The sequence below is a fragment of the Orcinus orca genome, chromosome 19, assembly GCF_937001465.1.
Source record: "Orcinus orca chromosome 19, mOrcOrc1.1, whole genome shotgun sequence".
NCBI lineage: Eukaryota > Metazoa > Chordata > Mammalia > Artiodactyla > Delphinidae > Orcinus > Orcinus orca.
In genome coordinates, this window is record NC_064577.1 from 6,880,806 (window position 1) to 6,897,789 (window position 16,984).

At 43.0% G+C, this 16,984-nt stretch overlaps 1 protein-coding gene and 1 long non-coding RNA gene across 5 annotated transcripts in view; one reads left to right on the plus strand and one right to left on the minus strand.

Moving 5' to 3' along the window:
- Positions 1-16,984, minus strand: part of LOC125962089 (uncharacterized) — a 279,527-nt gene that overhangs the window by 235,439 nt on the left and 27,104 nt on the right. The gene's annotated exons all lie outside the window — the stretch shown is intronic.
- Positions 1-16,984, plus strand: part of NXN (nucleoredoxin) — a 141,548-nt gene that overhangs the window by 48,193 nt on the left and 76,371 nt on the right. The window contains exon 1 of one of the 4 annotated variants that reach the window (XM_049701938.1): positions 16,414-16,460. The exons of the other annotated variants lie outside the window; for them this stretch is intronic. Within the exon in view, the coding sequence (XP_049557895.1) occupies positions 16,429-16,460 (32 nt within the window). The 5' untranslated portion in view covers positions 16,414-16,428. Of the gene's footprint in view, positions 1-16,413; positions 16,461-16,984 lie in introns of those variants that run through there. 4 annotated transcript variants of the gene reach the window in all.

Sequence of the window (16,984 nt, forward strand, 5' to 3'; positions counted from 1 at the left end):
ATGCACTCTCACTGTAACCTAGGTATTTACTTTGTATCGCTTTTCAGAGTTTATAATATATGTTTTGGAGATTATTTGATGTCTGTCTCCTTACAAGAGTATAAACTCTTATTCAACTGACCATTTTATCCCCAGTGCCTGGCTTGTAGTAGGTCTGCAAACTAAAAGTGAATACATTGTTGGACTTTTCATTTTATGATTTTTGCTCATGGATTATACATAAAAGTATAATTCCTTCACTTACAGATAAAACTTTGAACAAATCCATAATTATTTCCTTATGAAAAATTCCTATAATTTGAATAGGTTAAGTGTTTCTAATATAGTAATATATGCTCTGTGTGGAGTTTCAGAAAACATAGAAAAGAATAGAAAAAAAAATAAAGCTCACCACAGTCCTTTTTCTGGGCTCTGGAATTGTTTAAGTAGCATGATCATTGTCTGTTCCTAACAGGTTTGGAATTGCCTGTGAACCTGTCTGAGCCCAGTGCCTTTTTGGCCAGGTGGTAATTTGACAAGAGTGTGTAGATATTCTGTGATTATTACTATATTCAAGTTTTTTACTTCTTTAGTGAGTTTTGGTCTTTTATGTTTTCCTCCCAGAGTATTTCATCCAAATGAGCTTTCTTTTTTTTGGTGGGATGAATTGGGAGATTGGGACTGACATATATACACTAATATGTATAAAATGGATAACGAATAAAAACCTGCAGTATAAAAAAAAATAAAAATTCAAAAAAATTTCAAAAACTAATAGCTCTATATCCAGAATATAGATGTAAGTTCTCATTAAAAAAAATTGAATTTTTGAATTTTATTTATTTTTTTATACAGCAGATTCTTATTCGTTATCCATTTTATACATATTAATGTATATATGTTGGTCCCAGTCTCCCCAAATGAGCTTTTAATTGGTGGAATTCTGAGGAGATATTTTGTTTGTTTGTTTGTTTTTAAATATTTATTTATTTATTTTGGCGTTCCTGTCTTAGTTGCGGCATGCGGGCTCTTCACTGCCGCATGTTTAGTTGCGGTATGCGGGCTTCTTAATTACGGCATACATGTGGGATCTAGTTCCCTGACCAGGGATCGAACCTGGGCCCCTTGCACTGGGAGCACGGAGTCTTACCCAGCGGACCACCAGGGAAGTCCCCTGAGGAGATATTTTGTAAGCAAAGTTCTCACCCGTACCAATCTGGGAAGAAATAACTAGCATTGCAGTCATCAGGTAAAACAAAGGACTCCAGTGATGAAGAAACCCCATTTCTGGGAGAGGGGCAGCAAAGGGCAGAGATGTATTAAGCACACTCTATACAGGAACCTGAGAATCTCTTGGAATGAGTTGCCAGACAGTGTTTCAAAATTTTCTGTTGTGTGCAGGAATGGCCAGGAGCTTTGTCTCCTTAATGACCCTGGCCTGATTGAGGGTCTCTTTAAGACTGAATAGCTGTAACCATTCACCAGGTAAAGTCAGTTTGTCCTTCAGGAATATTATCGAGCTACTGGCCAGCCTCACTCACTCATCTGGAAGTGATGATAATTAGTGCTTACCTAGTTCTTGTGAGGATTAAATGAGATGGTGCCTGTAAAAGGGTTAGTGCTTACTAATATGAGATGTTTGCAGCTAACTGCAGGTTAAAGCGAAGTGATAGCAGGTGGCTGTAGGAGGGGCATTCCAGACGGCAGAAGTGCCTGAGTGGTGGGCGAAGGGCTCAGCGTGGTGTGTTCCGTGGCGGCAAAGGGTACGCCATTTGTGGCAGTTATAGTGATGCCAGATGGGAGCAGGAAAGGCAGGTCAGGGCTGGATTGTGAAGGCCAAAGAGCTTGTGCTTGTTCCTAATAGCAATTGGGAGCCATTGAGAGTTTTCAAGCAGAGAAATGGTATGACCACAGTTATGGCTTAGAAAGATTCACCACAAGAGAGAGACTCAAGGCTGGGTCTCTCTCTTGGACCACCTTAGTAGGTGGTCGTGGTTTGTAAGGTGAGAAACAGAGAAGAGCTGAGCTGGTGGGATAGTGTGGTAAGGAAGGTAAAACAGGAGAAATCTGGAGGAATTTGGGAACGGAGTGGATATCAGGGTTTTTGTTTGTTTCTTTGGCCACGCCGCGCAGCTTGTGGGGTTTTTCGTTCCCCGACCAGGCATCGAACCCAGGCCTTTGGCAGTGAGAGTATGGAGTCCTAACCAGTAGACTGCCAGGGAAGTCCCGGATATCACAGTTGCAGAGAGGAGTAGGGAGGAGGTGAGCATAGCTCAGGCCGTGGGAAGTCACACACAGCGCCTTGTAAGAACTGAGACTTCTTCCATCTCTCTTGCTCTTAGCCCCCAAATTAACCCCCTCCCCATCCCTTGAGCTAACTAGGTCTTATGTTAAGCTCTTGCTTTGGGAATGTACCCCTTTGATTTTATTTGTTGCCCTATCCCATTTCTGACTAATGATTCTTACACTTGGAATCTACATCCATGAATACAGGGTTAACCCGTTTCTCTTTACCAACATGGTCGCAGGGACCCGTTAAAGTGGGTTTATGAGAATTAAGTCCTTTGCCCAGCACACTACCACAGGTTTGAAGCAGGAGCTGAGTTGATAATGATGTCATCAGCCTATATAAGAAATACAGAGGAGGGCTTCCCTGGTGGCCAGCGGTTAAGAATCTGCTTGCCAATGCAGGGGACACCAGTTTGAGCCCTGGTCCGGGAAGATCCCACATGCCACGGAGCAACTAAGCCCGGGCGCCACAACTACTAAGCCTGCTCTCTAGAGCCTGCGAGCCTCAACTACTGAAGCCCACACGCCTAGAGCCCATGCTCCGCGACAAGAGAAGCCACTGCGATGAGAAGCCCGCGCACCGCAATGAAGAGTAGCTCCCGCTTGCAACTAGAGAAAGACCGCGCACAGCAACGAAGGCCCAACGCAGCCAAAAATAAATAAATAAATTTATTTAAAAAAAAAAAAGAAATACAGAGGAAGAAGCAGGTTTGGGGAAAGCAGTGACCTCAGTTTAGACCTGTTGAGTTTGAGGCTCACTTGGGATAACCAGATGGAGACAGCAGGCAGGTAGAACCCGAAGGGAGGCCGGGTGAGGAATGAATGAGCAGTCGCTGGCACTCCAGGCATGGTCTCCCTTGTGCGAGCAGATGAGCTCATCTTTGGGGCAGGTGGGGGCACGGAGGCGAGGGTAGGAGGAAGCCAAGGGTGGAAACAACAGCCCTGGCATTTAGGGGCAGGCAGAGGGGCTGGTGTAGGAGACCAAGAAAGACAACCCGTCAAAACGGCCACAAGAGGCAAGTGAAGAGTTTCAAGGAGGAGTTGGAGAGCAGTGGTTTCAGATGGCAGAGGGGACTGAAAACTTGACAGTGCATTTGCCATTAGAAGTCATCAGTGACCTCCCTGAGAGCCAATCCTGTAGAGTTCCCAGGGCACCTACAAGGAGCCAAGGAGTGAGCCGGGGTGAGAAAGAGGCAGTGGTGAGTCAAGTCAAGAAGCTTGGTGCTGAGCAAGAGAAAGCGGTTGCTTGAGGATAAACAGCTAGTTTTTTGGGTGACAAAGCCCTGACTCTATTGGTAGGTTGAGGAGAAGAAGAGGGAGCAGTAAAGGAATGACTCCCATGTGCGTGCCAGTCATTGTTCTCAGTGCTTTACACGTGTGTCCTGCTCAGTCTTCACTACACATCTATGGTAGGTGCTCTTCTCTGTATCTTACAGTTGGGAAAACTGAGTCACAAAGAGGTGAGGTAACTTTTAAAGGTCACATAGCATTAGAGTGGCAGGTTTGGGATAACAAAACAAGAGCACGGGTGGAAGAGCTGGCCGTGGGAAGTGGGGTACCATCGTCCGAGACCGGGGGAAGGAGCTGAGGAGAGGCTGGAAGAGTCTTTACTGGATGCCCTCTGCTTTCATGGTGAAGATGAGACAAGATTGTTGCGAGCAGAAGACCTGGTAAACTTGTGAACAACTGCTGTGGGCCCCAGCAAAGGAGCTAGAGGAGAATCACCGAAAGCACTTCCGGGATGTAGAATCCTCCTGGTACCGCGGAAGAGGAGGAACTGGAGGATGGATTAGCAATGTGTAAATCAAGAGCTAGTCGAGAATGGAGTAGATGCTGCCAGTGAGAATGTGACTGATGAGACTGACCCCGGGGAATAGGCTAGTCAATCTGGGTAAGAGTGGAGAGCCTGGGAGAGCACTGCAGTTCCGGAGGGAGCTGGTGAGGGCCGGTCACCTGTGGGCAGAGGTGTGGGGAGCTGGACCCTGGGGCTGAGAATGTTGGAAGGATGGGGTAAGAGACTGTGCCAAGCCCGGGCAGGCCTGGTGTGCACCAAGGCCAAGGGATCTGTGCAGGCGCACCGCTGGGTTGTGAAGTCAAACTCCAGTGGGGCCTAGGTGTCCTCAGCTACCCCTGACTGAGAGGGCAGCCGCCTGGGCATGTTGGCTCATTAGGCTGAATCTGAACAATCAGAAGATGTCGTCACATTCCCCAAGGCCAAAGAGGTAGTGGATAGATGAAAGAATGGGAAGCAGGATTTCTAAGTTTGCAATTTTGGATTTGGGAGTATTTGGGTGTTAAAAATTCAGGTTGTTGCTATCCTAAAGTGAGTGGAGGTGAATGTCCTTAGCTTGGAGGACGTGGTGGAACTGGGTGGGCAGTCTAGATGGGTGATGGAGAAACATAGGATGCCCATAGGAGTTGAAGCCTGGAGGTCAGTGAATGTCAGTTTGTAGGGTGAGCAGAGGGAGGTATAGACAGGTGAGCTCGCACGCCACTATAGTCTGCTAAGATTGAAGGGCAGGTATGTCCCGCTGTTTCCTCTGAAGACCACTTTGCATCTAGTTGGATTTTCTGAATTCTTTTCCAACATTATTTTCCCAATTGTTGCTTGCCTCCAGAGCTATGCACTCACTACCTGATAAATGTTGATTGGTGCTATTCTCTCTCCCATTGGAGGACTAAATGAGATGAATGCATGTGGTTCAGTGAGTGAGGCCTGGGGGATATAGATTCCGTAACCCACAGTACCAGTAGGTGTATGGAAAGGGATTTGACTCAGTCTTCACAAAACTGGCAGCAGTAATTTAACTTCCAGTCATGCTGAAATTGTAGAGGTTTCTCACTGTTGTTACAACAATAGTCACATTTGACAGCATCATGGAATTAAGGAGTTAATCACACTACATTGACAGAATCCTGTAGCAAAGGCTGTTTAGTTGGAATAATTACCCCAGAAACATTTTTCATAAGGGGCTGTGCAAACTCGATTTAATTTATTTTGTTTTCTGAGTCCTTAAATTCACCAAGGGTTCAAGCAGACCCTTTTAAAGGCAAGAAACTAAGACCGTAGGCTGTTAGAACTGAAGTGAATTATTGACTCAGTAGCCAAATGAAGATGGGCATTATGAGCTCCCTCAGTCGAGTTCACAGAGGAAATAAAATGCTGTGATGAAACTCACTGATGCATCTTGGGCTCCTCCAGTTTCCTTTTCGATCCTCCTTCCTTTCCTCTCCAATACGAACGTTACAAAGGAAACTAACCTTAATCAAGACCAGATCCCTTTGGGCCCAGGGTTCTGTGGCTCTGTTTCTGGCATAAAGGACAGGCCTTGTACAGCCTCATTTGTCATTGTGTGCTTGATTACAGAAGGAAAAAAAGGCTCTGTTGTCTTGGGAGAGGCGATATTGAATTTTCTGGGTTGTTTTTGTTTTGGGTACTTCTAGTCAGATAATGTTATAGGTTATTTTCTGACTTAGACACATGAGGTTACTTTTTAAATGAAACTGTTATTTCATGTAGTCCATGTACTTAATGAGTTTCTGTTTTGTGCCCTGTCCTGGGCCATGTGCCTTCCATAATGTAGGAGCTCAGTAAACATTTTATTATCCATCAGGGGTTCTTGTCCACAAAACTGACTGCAAAACACTTTATTTTTCTTCACTAACATACTCTCTGCTTTGTTTGGGATGCTCTTCCCACCCTTTTCCACTCTGCTCGTCCTCTAAGACTCCGTTTAGCCATCACCTCCTCTGCAAAGCTTTGCTGGAAAGAGTTAGCTGCGCCTTCCCATTGCTCCCATGATGTACTTTGTACCTGCCTCCTGTCAAGCTGGGAACCAGGGTTTACCTCCAGGAGATTGAGCCTGGTAGGAATGTCGGGGTGGGTAGTTGGAATTGGGCTGAGATGGTGCAGTGGGTCTGAGCCGTGTCCTTGAGGGAGTCCTGACCGCCAAGCCAAGGCGCCCGGAGGTGCTGGTGCTAAGTTCAAGGAGTAGACGAGAAGTTGAAAAATGGGGCATGAAGACAAGGATCAGGAAGGAGGTGGCAGCATGACCGGAGAGTGGGAGCAGGTTGAGAAAGAACAAGGAGCATCTGGGACAGTGGCCACAAACGACAAGGTGGCACCTGTGGCTTGGCTTTCATTTCATGAGTAAGAGAGTCACAGACCCAGAACACTTCATTCTTTTGTTCATGTAAGAATAAGCCATCTCACCGGAGGCCAAGTCTCTTTGATTTGTATCTCCAGTATGTGTAATGGAACAGGACACAGTGTCAAATAAATTTGAGTAATGAATGAAGATGAGGACCTCCAGAAAATATCTGCCTTCCTTGGAAAATTTCTAAGGAGGGGATCTAATGTACAGCCTGGTGACTATAGTTAATAATAGTGGGCTGCATGCTTGAAATTTAGTAAGAGAGTAGATATTAAGTATTCTCACGATACATGCATAAAAAGTGGTAACCATGTGGGGTGATGGATGTGTTAATTAGCTTGATTGTGGTAATCAGTTCACAATATATATGTGTATAAAATCGTTACATTATATACCTTAAGTATGTACAGCTTTAATTTGTCAGTTATACCTCAGTGAAGTTGGAGAAAGAAAAGAACAGTGAAACACCAAAAAAAAAAAAGAAGAAAGGACGTTTCTAAGGAAGAGGTTAAGATGGCGATTAACCTAGAGGCCTGTTGGCTGCTGTAACTTACAAATGAACTGAGTGTAATACATAAAGGCTCTAGGTACTTTGCAATAGTTTCACCTCTCCAAGATCACTGCCCCATCTTTTCTTCTTTTCCTTCCCTCATTGGCTCGTAACATTCACTTCTGGACCACAGGGAGCCCTGGAACCCATGAACACTTAAGAACCTTGATTCCTCGGATATTTACAGTAGCTAATCTAGTGGGATGTATTTTCACATTCTACCAGGAGGGACCATCATTTAACCATGTTCTGAAATCTTAATTTTAAAGATTTGGAATATATTTATATTGATTTTCACTCTCTCCTTATTTAGGTCAGTAAATTTGGAATATATTAATTTTACTTAAAATAAGAGATTTGACCTTTAAGCATTTTTAAAGCCCCCTTCTAGGGAAAATTAAAAATAATTTTATTTACAACAGAAAGAAATAGAAAAGAATAAAAGGGATCCTGAGCCACAGGAACCTGCATCACTCCTTGTGGTTTTTCCTGTTTGATACCGTGCTTTCTGGAAGATGCAGTTTTCTTCTTCCATCTCTGTTGTCGACGTGCCAGGATTTCTAGCAAAGTGGGCCCAGTGTTCTGCTGGAGGTTACTTTTCCTTGGAAGCAATTCAAATAAAATCATCATTGTTTCTCCCTTTTCATTTGACATTTGACTAAAACAATGCTTTGGCAGCTAGACAGGAGCTCTTAAGAGCTTCAGTATTTTTCTCCCAATCTTTGCCTTTCAAGAAGTACCTTTTCAAAATGTGGTTTAAAACTGAGCATAGAAACAAAAGCATAGGACTGATTGCTTGGAGACCAAAACTCTGGGGAGGGGAAGAGACTTAGGGGGGAAACCCTGAAAGTTCCAGTTCTGTCCCCTGTATGTGGTTGCCCATTTTAGTATTGTGTGTCCTAGTCTCTGAGAACTGTCACCCTTGCTTTGTTGGGTCTGCCACCCTGCCGAGTTTCCAGCACCACCGTATCCTTGTTGGTCAGGTACTTTCTTTGTTCCTGTACCAAAGCTGGTGAGCATTATACTAGGTACTAATTAATTCTCACTTTTATTCCTTTCTTAGAAGCAATTCCTAGAGGTCATCAGAATTTTACTTTTTTATACTCTGAAGGTTCTAATCATAATCCCACTTATTTATTCTCAACTATAACATCCCATTTTTTCAAAACAAGTTCCTTTCTGCCACCTCACCCCCCCTTTAGTATTTTTACTCATCCTGTTTTCTTTCTTTCCTCTATCTCTACTCTTGATGCCATGAACTTATCATCAATAATCATTAATTATTTTTGAACTGTCCCACTTGTATGGGCATTAATGTGGTACCATCATGTTCAAATACCAAGAACACATTGAATGAAGTTAAAATCTTCCCTGAATTTGGGGGGACACACCATTCTTATTAGGGTTAATGTCCTTGCTGTAACATAAGTGACTTTAAGGCAGTGTAGGTGAAGAGAGAAATCATTTTTAGTATTTTTTTTCTACTTCATTTTCCTCTGTTCTTTTACTGGAAAGAAGAAGAAAGTGGCAGGAGAGAAATAGCTGTCTGAGCACATCTGTCATCTGTTCATTGCCTGGGGACTTCGTGAGTTGAAGAACCTGACTCATTATCATTTTTTTCCTTTGGTCTTGTGTTGGGCCATAGTCTCTCTGGGAAATTGACCAAATCTCCTTTCTTTGCTTATCGACCTGGGTGTTGTGTGGAAGAGTCTCTGCTGGGGCAGGGCAAGGGCCAAAATCTTCATCTGTAACCACTTCTGTTCTGAAGTGGCTAAGCCAAGGCATCTTTTACTGGAGGCAAAGAAGGTTGCTGGCCTCTGGGAAGCTGACAAGCATATGGACTTTGCAAACAAAAGGAGAAAATGTGCCTTTCCAGGGATCTGCGGATCCCCTTTCCATGAATTACGTCATTGGGTGCTGGCAGTGGTTTAGTTAACAGCTATTTGCTCCTCCAAATTCTCACAAATCCAGGGGAAGGATTTTTGGTGACTGTTAATTTTTCTGTCTGACTTCTCGTCTCTTGGAAGGAAGTTAACATATACTTGTGTTCAGAAAATTAAGCTAGATTTTGTTGGTGAGTATAAAAGAGATGAATCTCATGTAAAACTTCTGTTTGATTCAAAATACCAGAAACGAGATCAAATGACAAACCATAGATTGGGAAAGAGTATTTCCAACACATACAACTGAGAAAAGGGCCATTTTTTTCCTTAATGCATAATGAGCTCTTAAAATCAATTTGAGTTAAGAGTTTAAACAGAGAAAGAAATATAAACATGTTTGTAAATATGAAAAGATGCCCAGTTCCACTTATAATGCAAGAAGTGCAACTGATAGAATGGGATATGTCACTATTAGATTGGCAAAAAGAACATTTGATGACAGGGTGTTGGAAAGTTATGGAGAAGCAGGCACACGTGTAAACTGATGCTGTTTCTTTGGCACTGGTCACTCAAAATGTATGTAACCTTTGACCTCCAGATTCAATTTCTAGGAATTTATCCAATAGAATTTACAAATATAAACAAAGATATCTTCATTGTAGCAATATTAGCTAAAATGTGAAACAGTGTAAGTGCCTGTGAATAAAAGACTGGTTAAGTGAATCATGATGTATCTCTACAACATAATACTGTTCAGCCATTGAAAAGATTTGTAGGGACTTCCCTGGTGGTGCAGTGGTTAAGAATCTGCCTGCCAATGCAGGGGACACAGGTTCGATCCCTGGTCCGGGAAGATCCCACATGCCGTGGAGCAACCAAGCCCATGTGCCGCAACTACTGAGCCTGTGCTCTAGAGCCCGCAAGCCACAACTGCTGAGTCCATGTGCTGCAACTACTGAAGCCCACGTGCCTAGAGCCCGTGGTCCACAACAAGAGAAACTACTGCAGTGAGAAGCCTGCGCACCGCAACAAAGAGTAGCCCCCGCTCGCCATAACTAGAGAAAGCCCAGGTGCAACAACGAAGACCCAATGCAGCCAAAAATAAATATATAAATAAATAAATTTATTTAAAAAAATAAAAGATTTGTACTTGGTATCACATGGAGTGTGCTTATATTTAGTTTCTGTGCCCAATATCAGTTTATTGTCTCTTGGCTCCAAATTCACTCTTCTTGCCTAATCTATGAAAATGGTTCTGATCCTTTTAAATAATTTTTCTTTGGCAGCTAAGAGGTAGTATATTGATAACTGGCCCAGCTTTTTAAAAACAAGGGGTGGGGAAAAGATATTTATGCTTATATAAATATGCATATGCGTGAACATGTTCTGGAAGCTGCATGAGGGGGTTACCTCTCAGGGTGACAGTGGAATCTGGGAGGAGAGAGAGAGACTCACTGGAAGTTTTTTTGTTTTGTTTTGTTTTTTTTACCATGTGCATGTTTTGTTTTTGTAGAGAAAATGAAAAAACTTTGGTTAGATGTTAAAGGAAAAGAAACTCGCATTAATGGAGAAACAGACTAGCTGGAAATACAAAATATTGTAAAGATGTCGTTTAATCAGAATAAATTTATAGGTTAAATGCAGTCACGGTAAAGAAAAAAATTCCCAAGGTGGAGGCAGGGCATGGTTTTTATTGTTAAGAAGCTTAGAGTATAGTTTGGGAGACAGAAACATAATGTTCACAAAAAAATGCCTTGAACAGTTACAATGCAATATATCAAGTGAAAAGCAATAAAATTGAATACATATGTATTGTGGGAACTTGGAGTCCTTTGAGAGAATAGACAGAATGGAGTTAATCAGCAAAGGATACTTAAAAAAAAAAGCTAACAAATGATAAACTATATAACAAGAAGGAATCTTTCTTAAAGTCCATATTCTCTCAAAAAATGGAAACTGCCCTCCCAAAGGCTTTTCAATGTAGGGAGGGAGTTCTTTCTACAGGATATTTTGTGTTGAGAAGACCTATGTGAGAAAGTCTATGAACTGTGCCCACATTTCGCGTTCTACTGCTGAGTAAAGTGGCCCAAATGCCTCTACATTTTCACTTTTGAGTTTGCAAATGACTGAAAATTAAGTAATCAAGTACAGCCGGGATTGGGTCGACCATACAAGGAGTACAATTGCTTGAAGAATCTGGAAACAATACTGACCACATTTGTTGGCATTAATTCATCGAAGCAATAATGCTATATAGAGAAAATATGGGGTTTTTTTTTAAGTCCTCAGTTCTGAGTATTTGTTGCAACTGAACTCTTAACTTGGAACTGATGATAAATTCTTAAAAAAAAAAACCCCACACTATTATGCATTGGGAGCTTTAAAAAATTCCCACAGCATTTGGAAAACATTTTATTATCTCTCTATGCCAGTTATAAGGATTAGAATTTAAGCCACAGATTGATATAGAAGATGTGACATGTTGCTCCAACTGAGAACTGGATAGAACTTCTAGTAGAAAAATGATTGCTTTTGTAGGTCTTCATGAAATCTTCACTGTGAATAGGTGAAATGACTTTTAAGATTTTTCTCCTGGCAAATAAATTGCCTTTATGTTGAGAGTATTTCATGATGATTCTATAATGTCCATAGGGGATAGAAATAGATATTAAAGGAGATCTTACTTGCTAACATTTCTTAAGATATGTTATCTATTGTGTACCATTTCCCATTAGTCTAGTTTATAAGCATCACTCACAGTAGTTCTTTAACTTTCGCTTCCTTTGGAACACAAGTTTATATACCTCCATTTTTCATTGCTTGAGAAACTCCCTAGAAATAAAGAAATGCTGTCTTTTGTGAATCGTCAGAGGTCATCATGGTTTTGGTGGCTATATTGTTTTTCTTATTAGTGCAGGTCTTGTCAAAATGTTATATTGAGGCTTTATCCTAAAGACACACCAGTAGCTCCCTCTATTTGGTGTCACTGAAAAATAAACACAAAATCGAATCTGTTCCTTGCCGAAGAATAGAAAATTGTAGAATTTCAAGGAGGACCGTTGAGTGATGTTTGGGTTTATGAGCATTTGTCATTTCAAATTTTGCCATGTCTTATGAGATTAAGACTGAGAAACAAAATCAAAGAGTTTTTTAAATCATTTAATTAATCTGTAACTTAAAAGAAGATATTGAGTTGTGTTATTCTCTTGCTAATAGGATAGATTACTGGCAAGGGGTGTATTTATTAAAAGCGCTAGTTTTGGTTTCCAGTTTTTTTTGCTTTGTTTTGTTTTGTTTTTGCGGTACGCGGGCCTCTGTCTGTTGTGGCCTCTCCCGTTGCGGAGCACAGGCTCCGAACGCGCAGGCTCAGCGGCCATGGCTCACGGGCCCAGCTGCTCCGCGGCATGTGGGATCTTCTCGGACCGGGGCACGAACCCGTGTCCCCTGCATCGGCAGGCGGACTCTCAACCACTGCGCCACTAGGGAAGCCCCGTGAGGATCTCTTTTTAACATCAAAAGGTTTCGTGGATTCCTTCATATAATAGAAGTTACACTTAGACTTTTTGGTCTGCAGACAATTTTTGGTGCTCATGTGGTTGGAAGACCTTTGAAATGACCCTGAGACCCTCTTCTAGGGGCCCTTGGCCCATGTTTGGGAACCAGTGCCGTGCACTGTTCAGATTTAACCATGATGGCTTCAGTCCAAAGAAGTAGAACATGGTTTTTGAAACAGCCCAATTGAGTCTAGAGGAGAAAAATCAGAGGTCAGAACTGAAATGTTTCTTTCTTTGTTGTTCCTACTCTGAGCAAGCTCTGTGGAACATGAGGTTAAGACAGTAAAAGTTATTATGATTATATTTTGTTTCAGGATGTTTACACCTTTTTTATCAATACCTATAGGTGCAAAAGCAGGAATGCCTTTGATTAGGGGCCGCAGGTGTCTATAGGGAGGGAGGCCTGGGGGTAGCCCGGGAGGTAGAACAGAGAAATCACAGGTAGGTGGGTGAAGCTACTGCTGTTATATCAGTGGGTGCTGAGTTTGGCGCTTCTGAGGGTCAGCTTTGACGTGCAGTTAGTTCTACAAGTGTGAAAACAACAAAACAGAGATTCAGCTGGTTTCAGGAGAGAACCTTTCTTTTTTTTCTGCCACCCAGTATATTCTGTAACCATTTATGAAAGTGGACGTGTCTGAAGACGTGATCATGTCACCCTGAGGATACTCCAGATCTGATATCTGAAGGAAGGTCCAGTGCACGATCAGATCCCTCTCTCCCGCAGGACACTGTCATGTTAGAGGCTCTGAGCAGTAGAAGCACCTGCTGAACTTCGTGTGGTCCAGGATTTCCCAGAACTCATTTGGCCATGGAACTCCTGCTGGTTTACCCACCCAACCCCAAATGTGAAATGCCTGGAAACATTGTGCAGAGCACACGTTGGGAAAGGCTGATCTTAGTTATAATCTGGACTTTACAAACCTCAGGAGCTCTAAGTATGGCTGAGCTGTACAGTGAGGATGCTGTCACTCATGGGCTTCACGTCTGTCTCCCGGGTTGGGGGTCTGTGTCTGCAGGGAAGTGTGCTAATGCGGGGTACCTCAGATGGCCTTCGGGAACAAGGATTTGTTCTCTGCCTTCAGCGAATTCTCAAAGACGAAAGCTTTCTCTGGTTTCTCTTTGTATAAGTCACTCTTCATAAAATAATTAGGTACTACTCACTTATTCATTTCATCTCTCCTCAGGGCTTGCCTTACTGCCTCCATTATCATAACAGATTGGGGTGGGGAGGGGCGTCTAGAAGGTCTTTTGTTCACCCATCAAGAAATATTTAGACAGCAGCTCTCTTCTCAGTCTTAAAATATTGATTGTTTCTAACCACTCAAATTCACACATAATTTGGGAAAACTCTTAAAAGAGTCAGAAGGCTGGAGGAAAAGGAACAAGGTGAGGCGGGTGGGTGGATGGGGTGGGGGATGGGTGTTCTCCATCTTTGCTCACTAGTCTAGAGTGTGTCTTTTGAATTGGCTAATTCTCTTGGAGGCAAGGCTAGTTGGTTCCCTCTAGAATTTGCCAACCAGGGATGCCTTCCTGTTTTTAAAGCAGGGTCTTCAATTTTAACAAAATATCTATTCAACAAAATAGTTTAAATATCACTTGGAAATTCTGATGGGATTTTTCTTGTAAAGTAGGTTTATAGCTTCTGATAGGGTAACAGAAATATGCACTTCTTACTGTTCTGAAGCCTCTGGGAAGGAAGGACAGCTGTGGACAAAACGTTTATAGTCTGAAGAGAAGAATGCTATTGATTTGCAAGGATGAGCTGTTCTCTTACAGGACCTATAATAACGATCATTAGCATTTGCATAGCACACATAGTACACAACACTTTCATACGCATATAGCATATGATCCTTATAACAGCCCTTGTGAGGGAAATCATATTGACATATTTTTCATCTCCATTTACAGTTGACGAAGCTGGAGCTCAAGAAGGTTGAAATTACTTGTCCAGAGCCATTTAGTAGTAAATGGACAAGCATGAACTTAACACTTTTTCTTTTTAAAAAACCTTTAAAAAACATAGTATGTATTCATTACTTACAGGCCAGTCATTCAGAAATACACAATTTAGAAGTAAGCTGGAACTCTGGACCTTTTAAAAGTTGCACCATACCAATTTCTAGAGCAGAGTAATCCATATGGTAGCCGCCCCGCCCCACCCCCGCCATGGATCTTAAGCACCTGAAACATGACTTGTCCGAATCGCAGTGTGCTGTAAGTGTTTAAAATGCATACTGGATTTCAATGACTAAGTATGAAAAAAAGAATGTAAAATACCCTATCAGTACTTGTTTGCATTGATTATATGTTGAAATGATACTGTTTTGGATATACTGAGTTATCATATATTAGGATTAATTTCACCTTTTTTTTTTTACCTTTTTTTTTTTTTTTTTTTGCGATACGAGGGCCTCTCACTGTTGTGGCCTCTCCCGTTGCGGAGCACAGGCTCCGGATGCGCAGGCTTAGCGGCCATGGCTCACAGGCCCAGCCGCTCTGCAGCATGTGGGATCTTCCCGGACCGGGACACGAACCCATGTCCCCTACATCGGCAGGCGGACTCTCAACCGCTGTGCCACCAGGGAAGCCCTTTTTTTTACCTTTTTAAAGGTGACTATCAGGAAATTCGAAATGATATAAGTGGCTCACATTATATTTCTATGGGACAGCAATGGCTAGAACCATTTTCCATGGTTTTCCATAGCATAAATTGTGTCTTATGCAAATAATATGCCTTTATATTTTACTCTTCTGGCATATAACCCCTCTCCCCATTATTTGGGGAGAGGTTGATCTAAATTTCCCTTTCTGTTTTGAAGACTGCTTTAAGAAGCCTGTAAATTATTTTATAATTTTAATATAATTTCTGTGGTTTTAACGGCACCGCCTTCCAGGAGAGGCTTGATTCATTGGCACCATCCTCGTTTGGGAGCTGTTAGATCTGTGGTGCTGTTAGTGTGAGAGTGTGAGTTTGTGTGTGAGGACACACGTGTGTGTATGTATGTGCATGTGTGTGACCACAAGAGAGGGGGAGAGGAGGATGGGAAACGGATTCTCCAGGGGCTCTACCAAATTCTGCAGGTCCCCACCCTTAAAGAGTCTGATTCTTGACGGGTGGAGAGTAAAGATTTGGATTCTCCCCCAGCTCCTCCTCTCCTTAAAGAAATCCCACCCTGCGGATGAGTCCCCGTTGCCAATGGGAATGCACTGAGCCACAGCAGGGGAAAAGGCTGAAAATCCACACATTAGAGGGGAACACTTTATAGCCCTCAGCTCGTGGTAGAAAGGACTGTTGGGAAAGGTTTTCTTTTATGAGCATTTTCTGATTGGTTTCATCCCTTCCTCTGCTCCCTGGTGGTAATGGGATATTAGGAAAGTAGAGCCAGTTGTTTGTAGGATGGGGGGCCAAAGTTGGGGGGCTCACAGGTGTCTTTCTCCACTGACCATCCCCGTTTGCAGCCTGCATGGCCAGGCCTTCCCCGGGCTCTGTGGGGCTTCCAGGATAACTGTTAAATCAGCAGATATTGTTAGGCATGTACAGACAGAGTTTGGTCTAACTCAGTCTAATTATTAAAATTCTTGGCAGGAATTCTACATGAATCACCTCCAAAAAAATTTACATTAAAATTAATGCTACAAGTCTGGCTCCAGCCCACAGAACTGAGAAAACTACTCTGAGTTCTAAGTCCACAAGTGTGGCCTTAACTCCTCCTTGTCCACAGGCCTAGTGACTTTTTTCCCCACCAACAAGGCCACGTGAATTTTCGTAAGAACCTGGAAGGGTGGGGGAGGGCTCTGAGGGGATCACTCCAGAAGGGAGTTATTCTGATCTTCGAATTAAGGCAGGTGTTCGGTCCTCAGGCTGTGGAGTTAGACAGCCTGGATTCACATCCGGCCAAGCCACTTATGGGTAGTGTGGTTTCGGGCCGGTTCCTTAGCCTCTCTGAACCTTAGTGTTCCGTCTGGAAAATGGGGATGATAACACCTAGAAATTTGTCTAGATACTAAGTGAGCTAATGCACATAAAGCTCGTGGCGGAATGGAGGAGGTAAGAACCTGGTAGCTGTTAGCTCTTTGGTTACTGTTGTTCCTCATCATTCATTGCGGTGAGCTGTTCTGGGGGGCAGCGTTAAAATGCTAAGTGGTGGGACTTCCCTGGAGGTCCAGTGGTTAAAACTCTGTGCTCCCACTGTAGGGGGCGTGGGTTCGATCCCTGGTCGGGGAACTAAGATCCTGCAAGCCATGCAGCGCGGCCCCCCCCCCCCCCCAAAAATTAAAATGCTAAGTGGAGACAGGCACCACTGTAGGCTATGCTCTCCTTTCTTCACTTCTTTGTAAACAGGTTTTGAGGGAAAGAAAAGAAGTCCTGGAAAGCCTGTGGCCTTGCCACCCAATGACTGTTGACTTTAAATAGACTTCTCTGCTCACCCTTTTGGGGGGGCAGGGCAGGGTAAGAGTCCAGTGAGGCAGCATGTTTTTGTGTGTCTTTTGTCATCACTGTTGTCCCCTAATCAGTCTGTGCCAGTCTCTGTGGAGGAATGCTTAAGACCTTCACCATGATTTTCAGGGTTC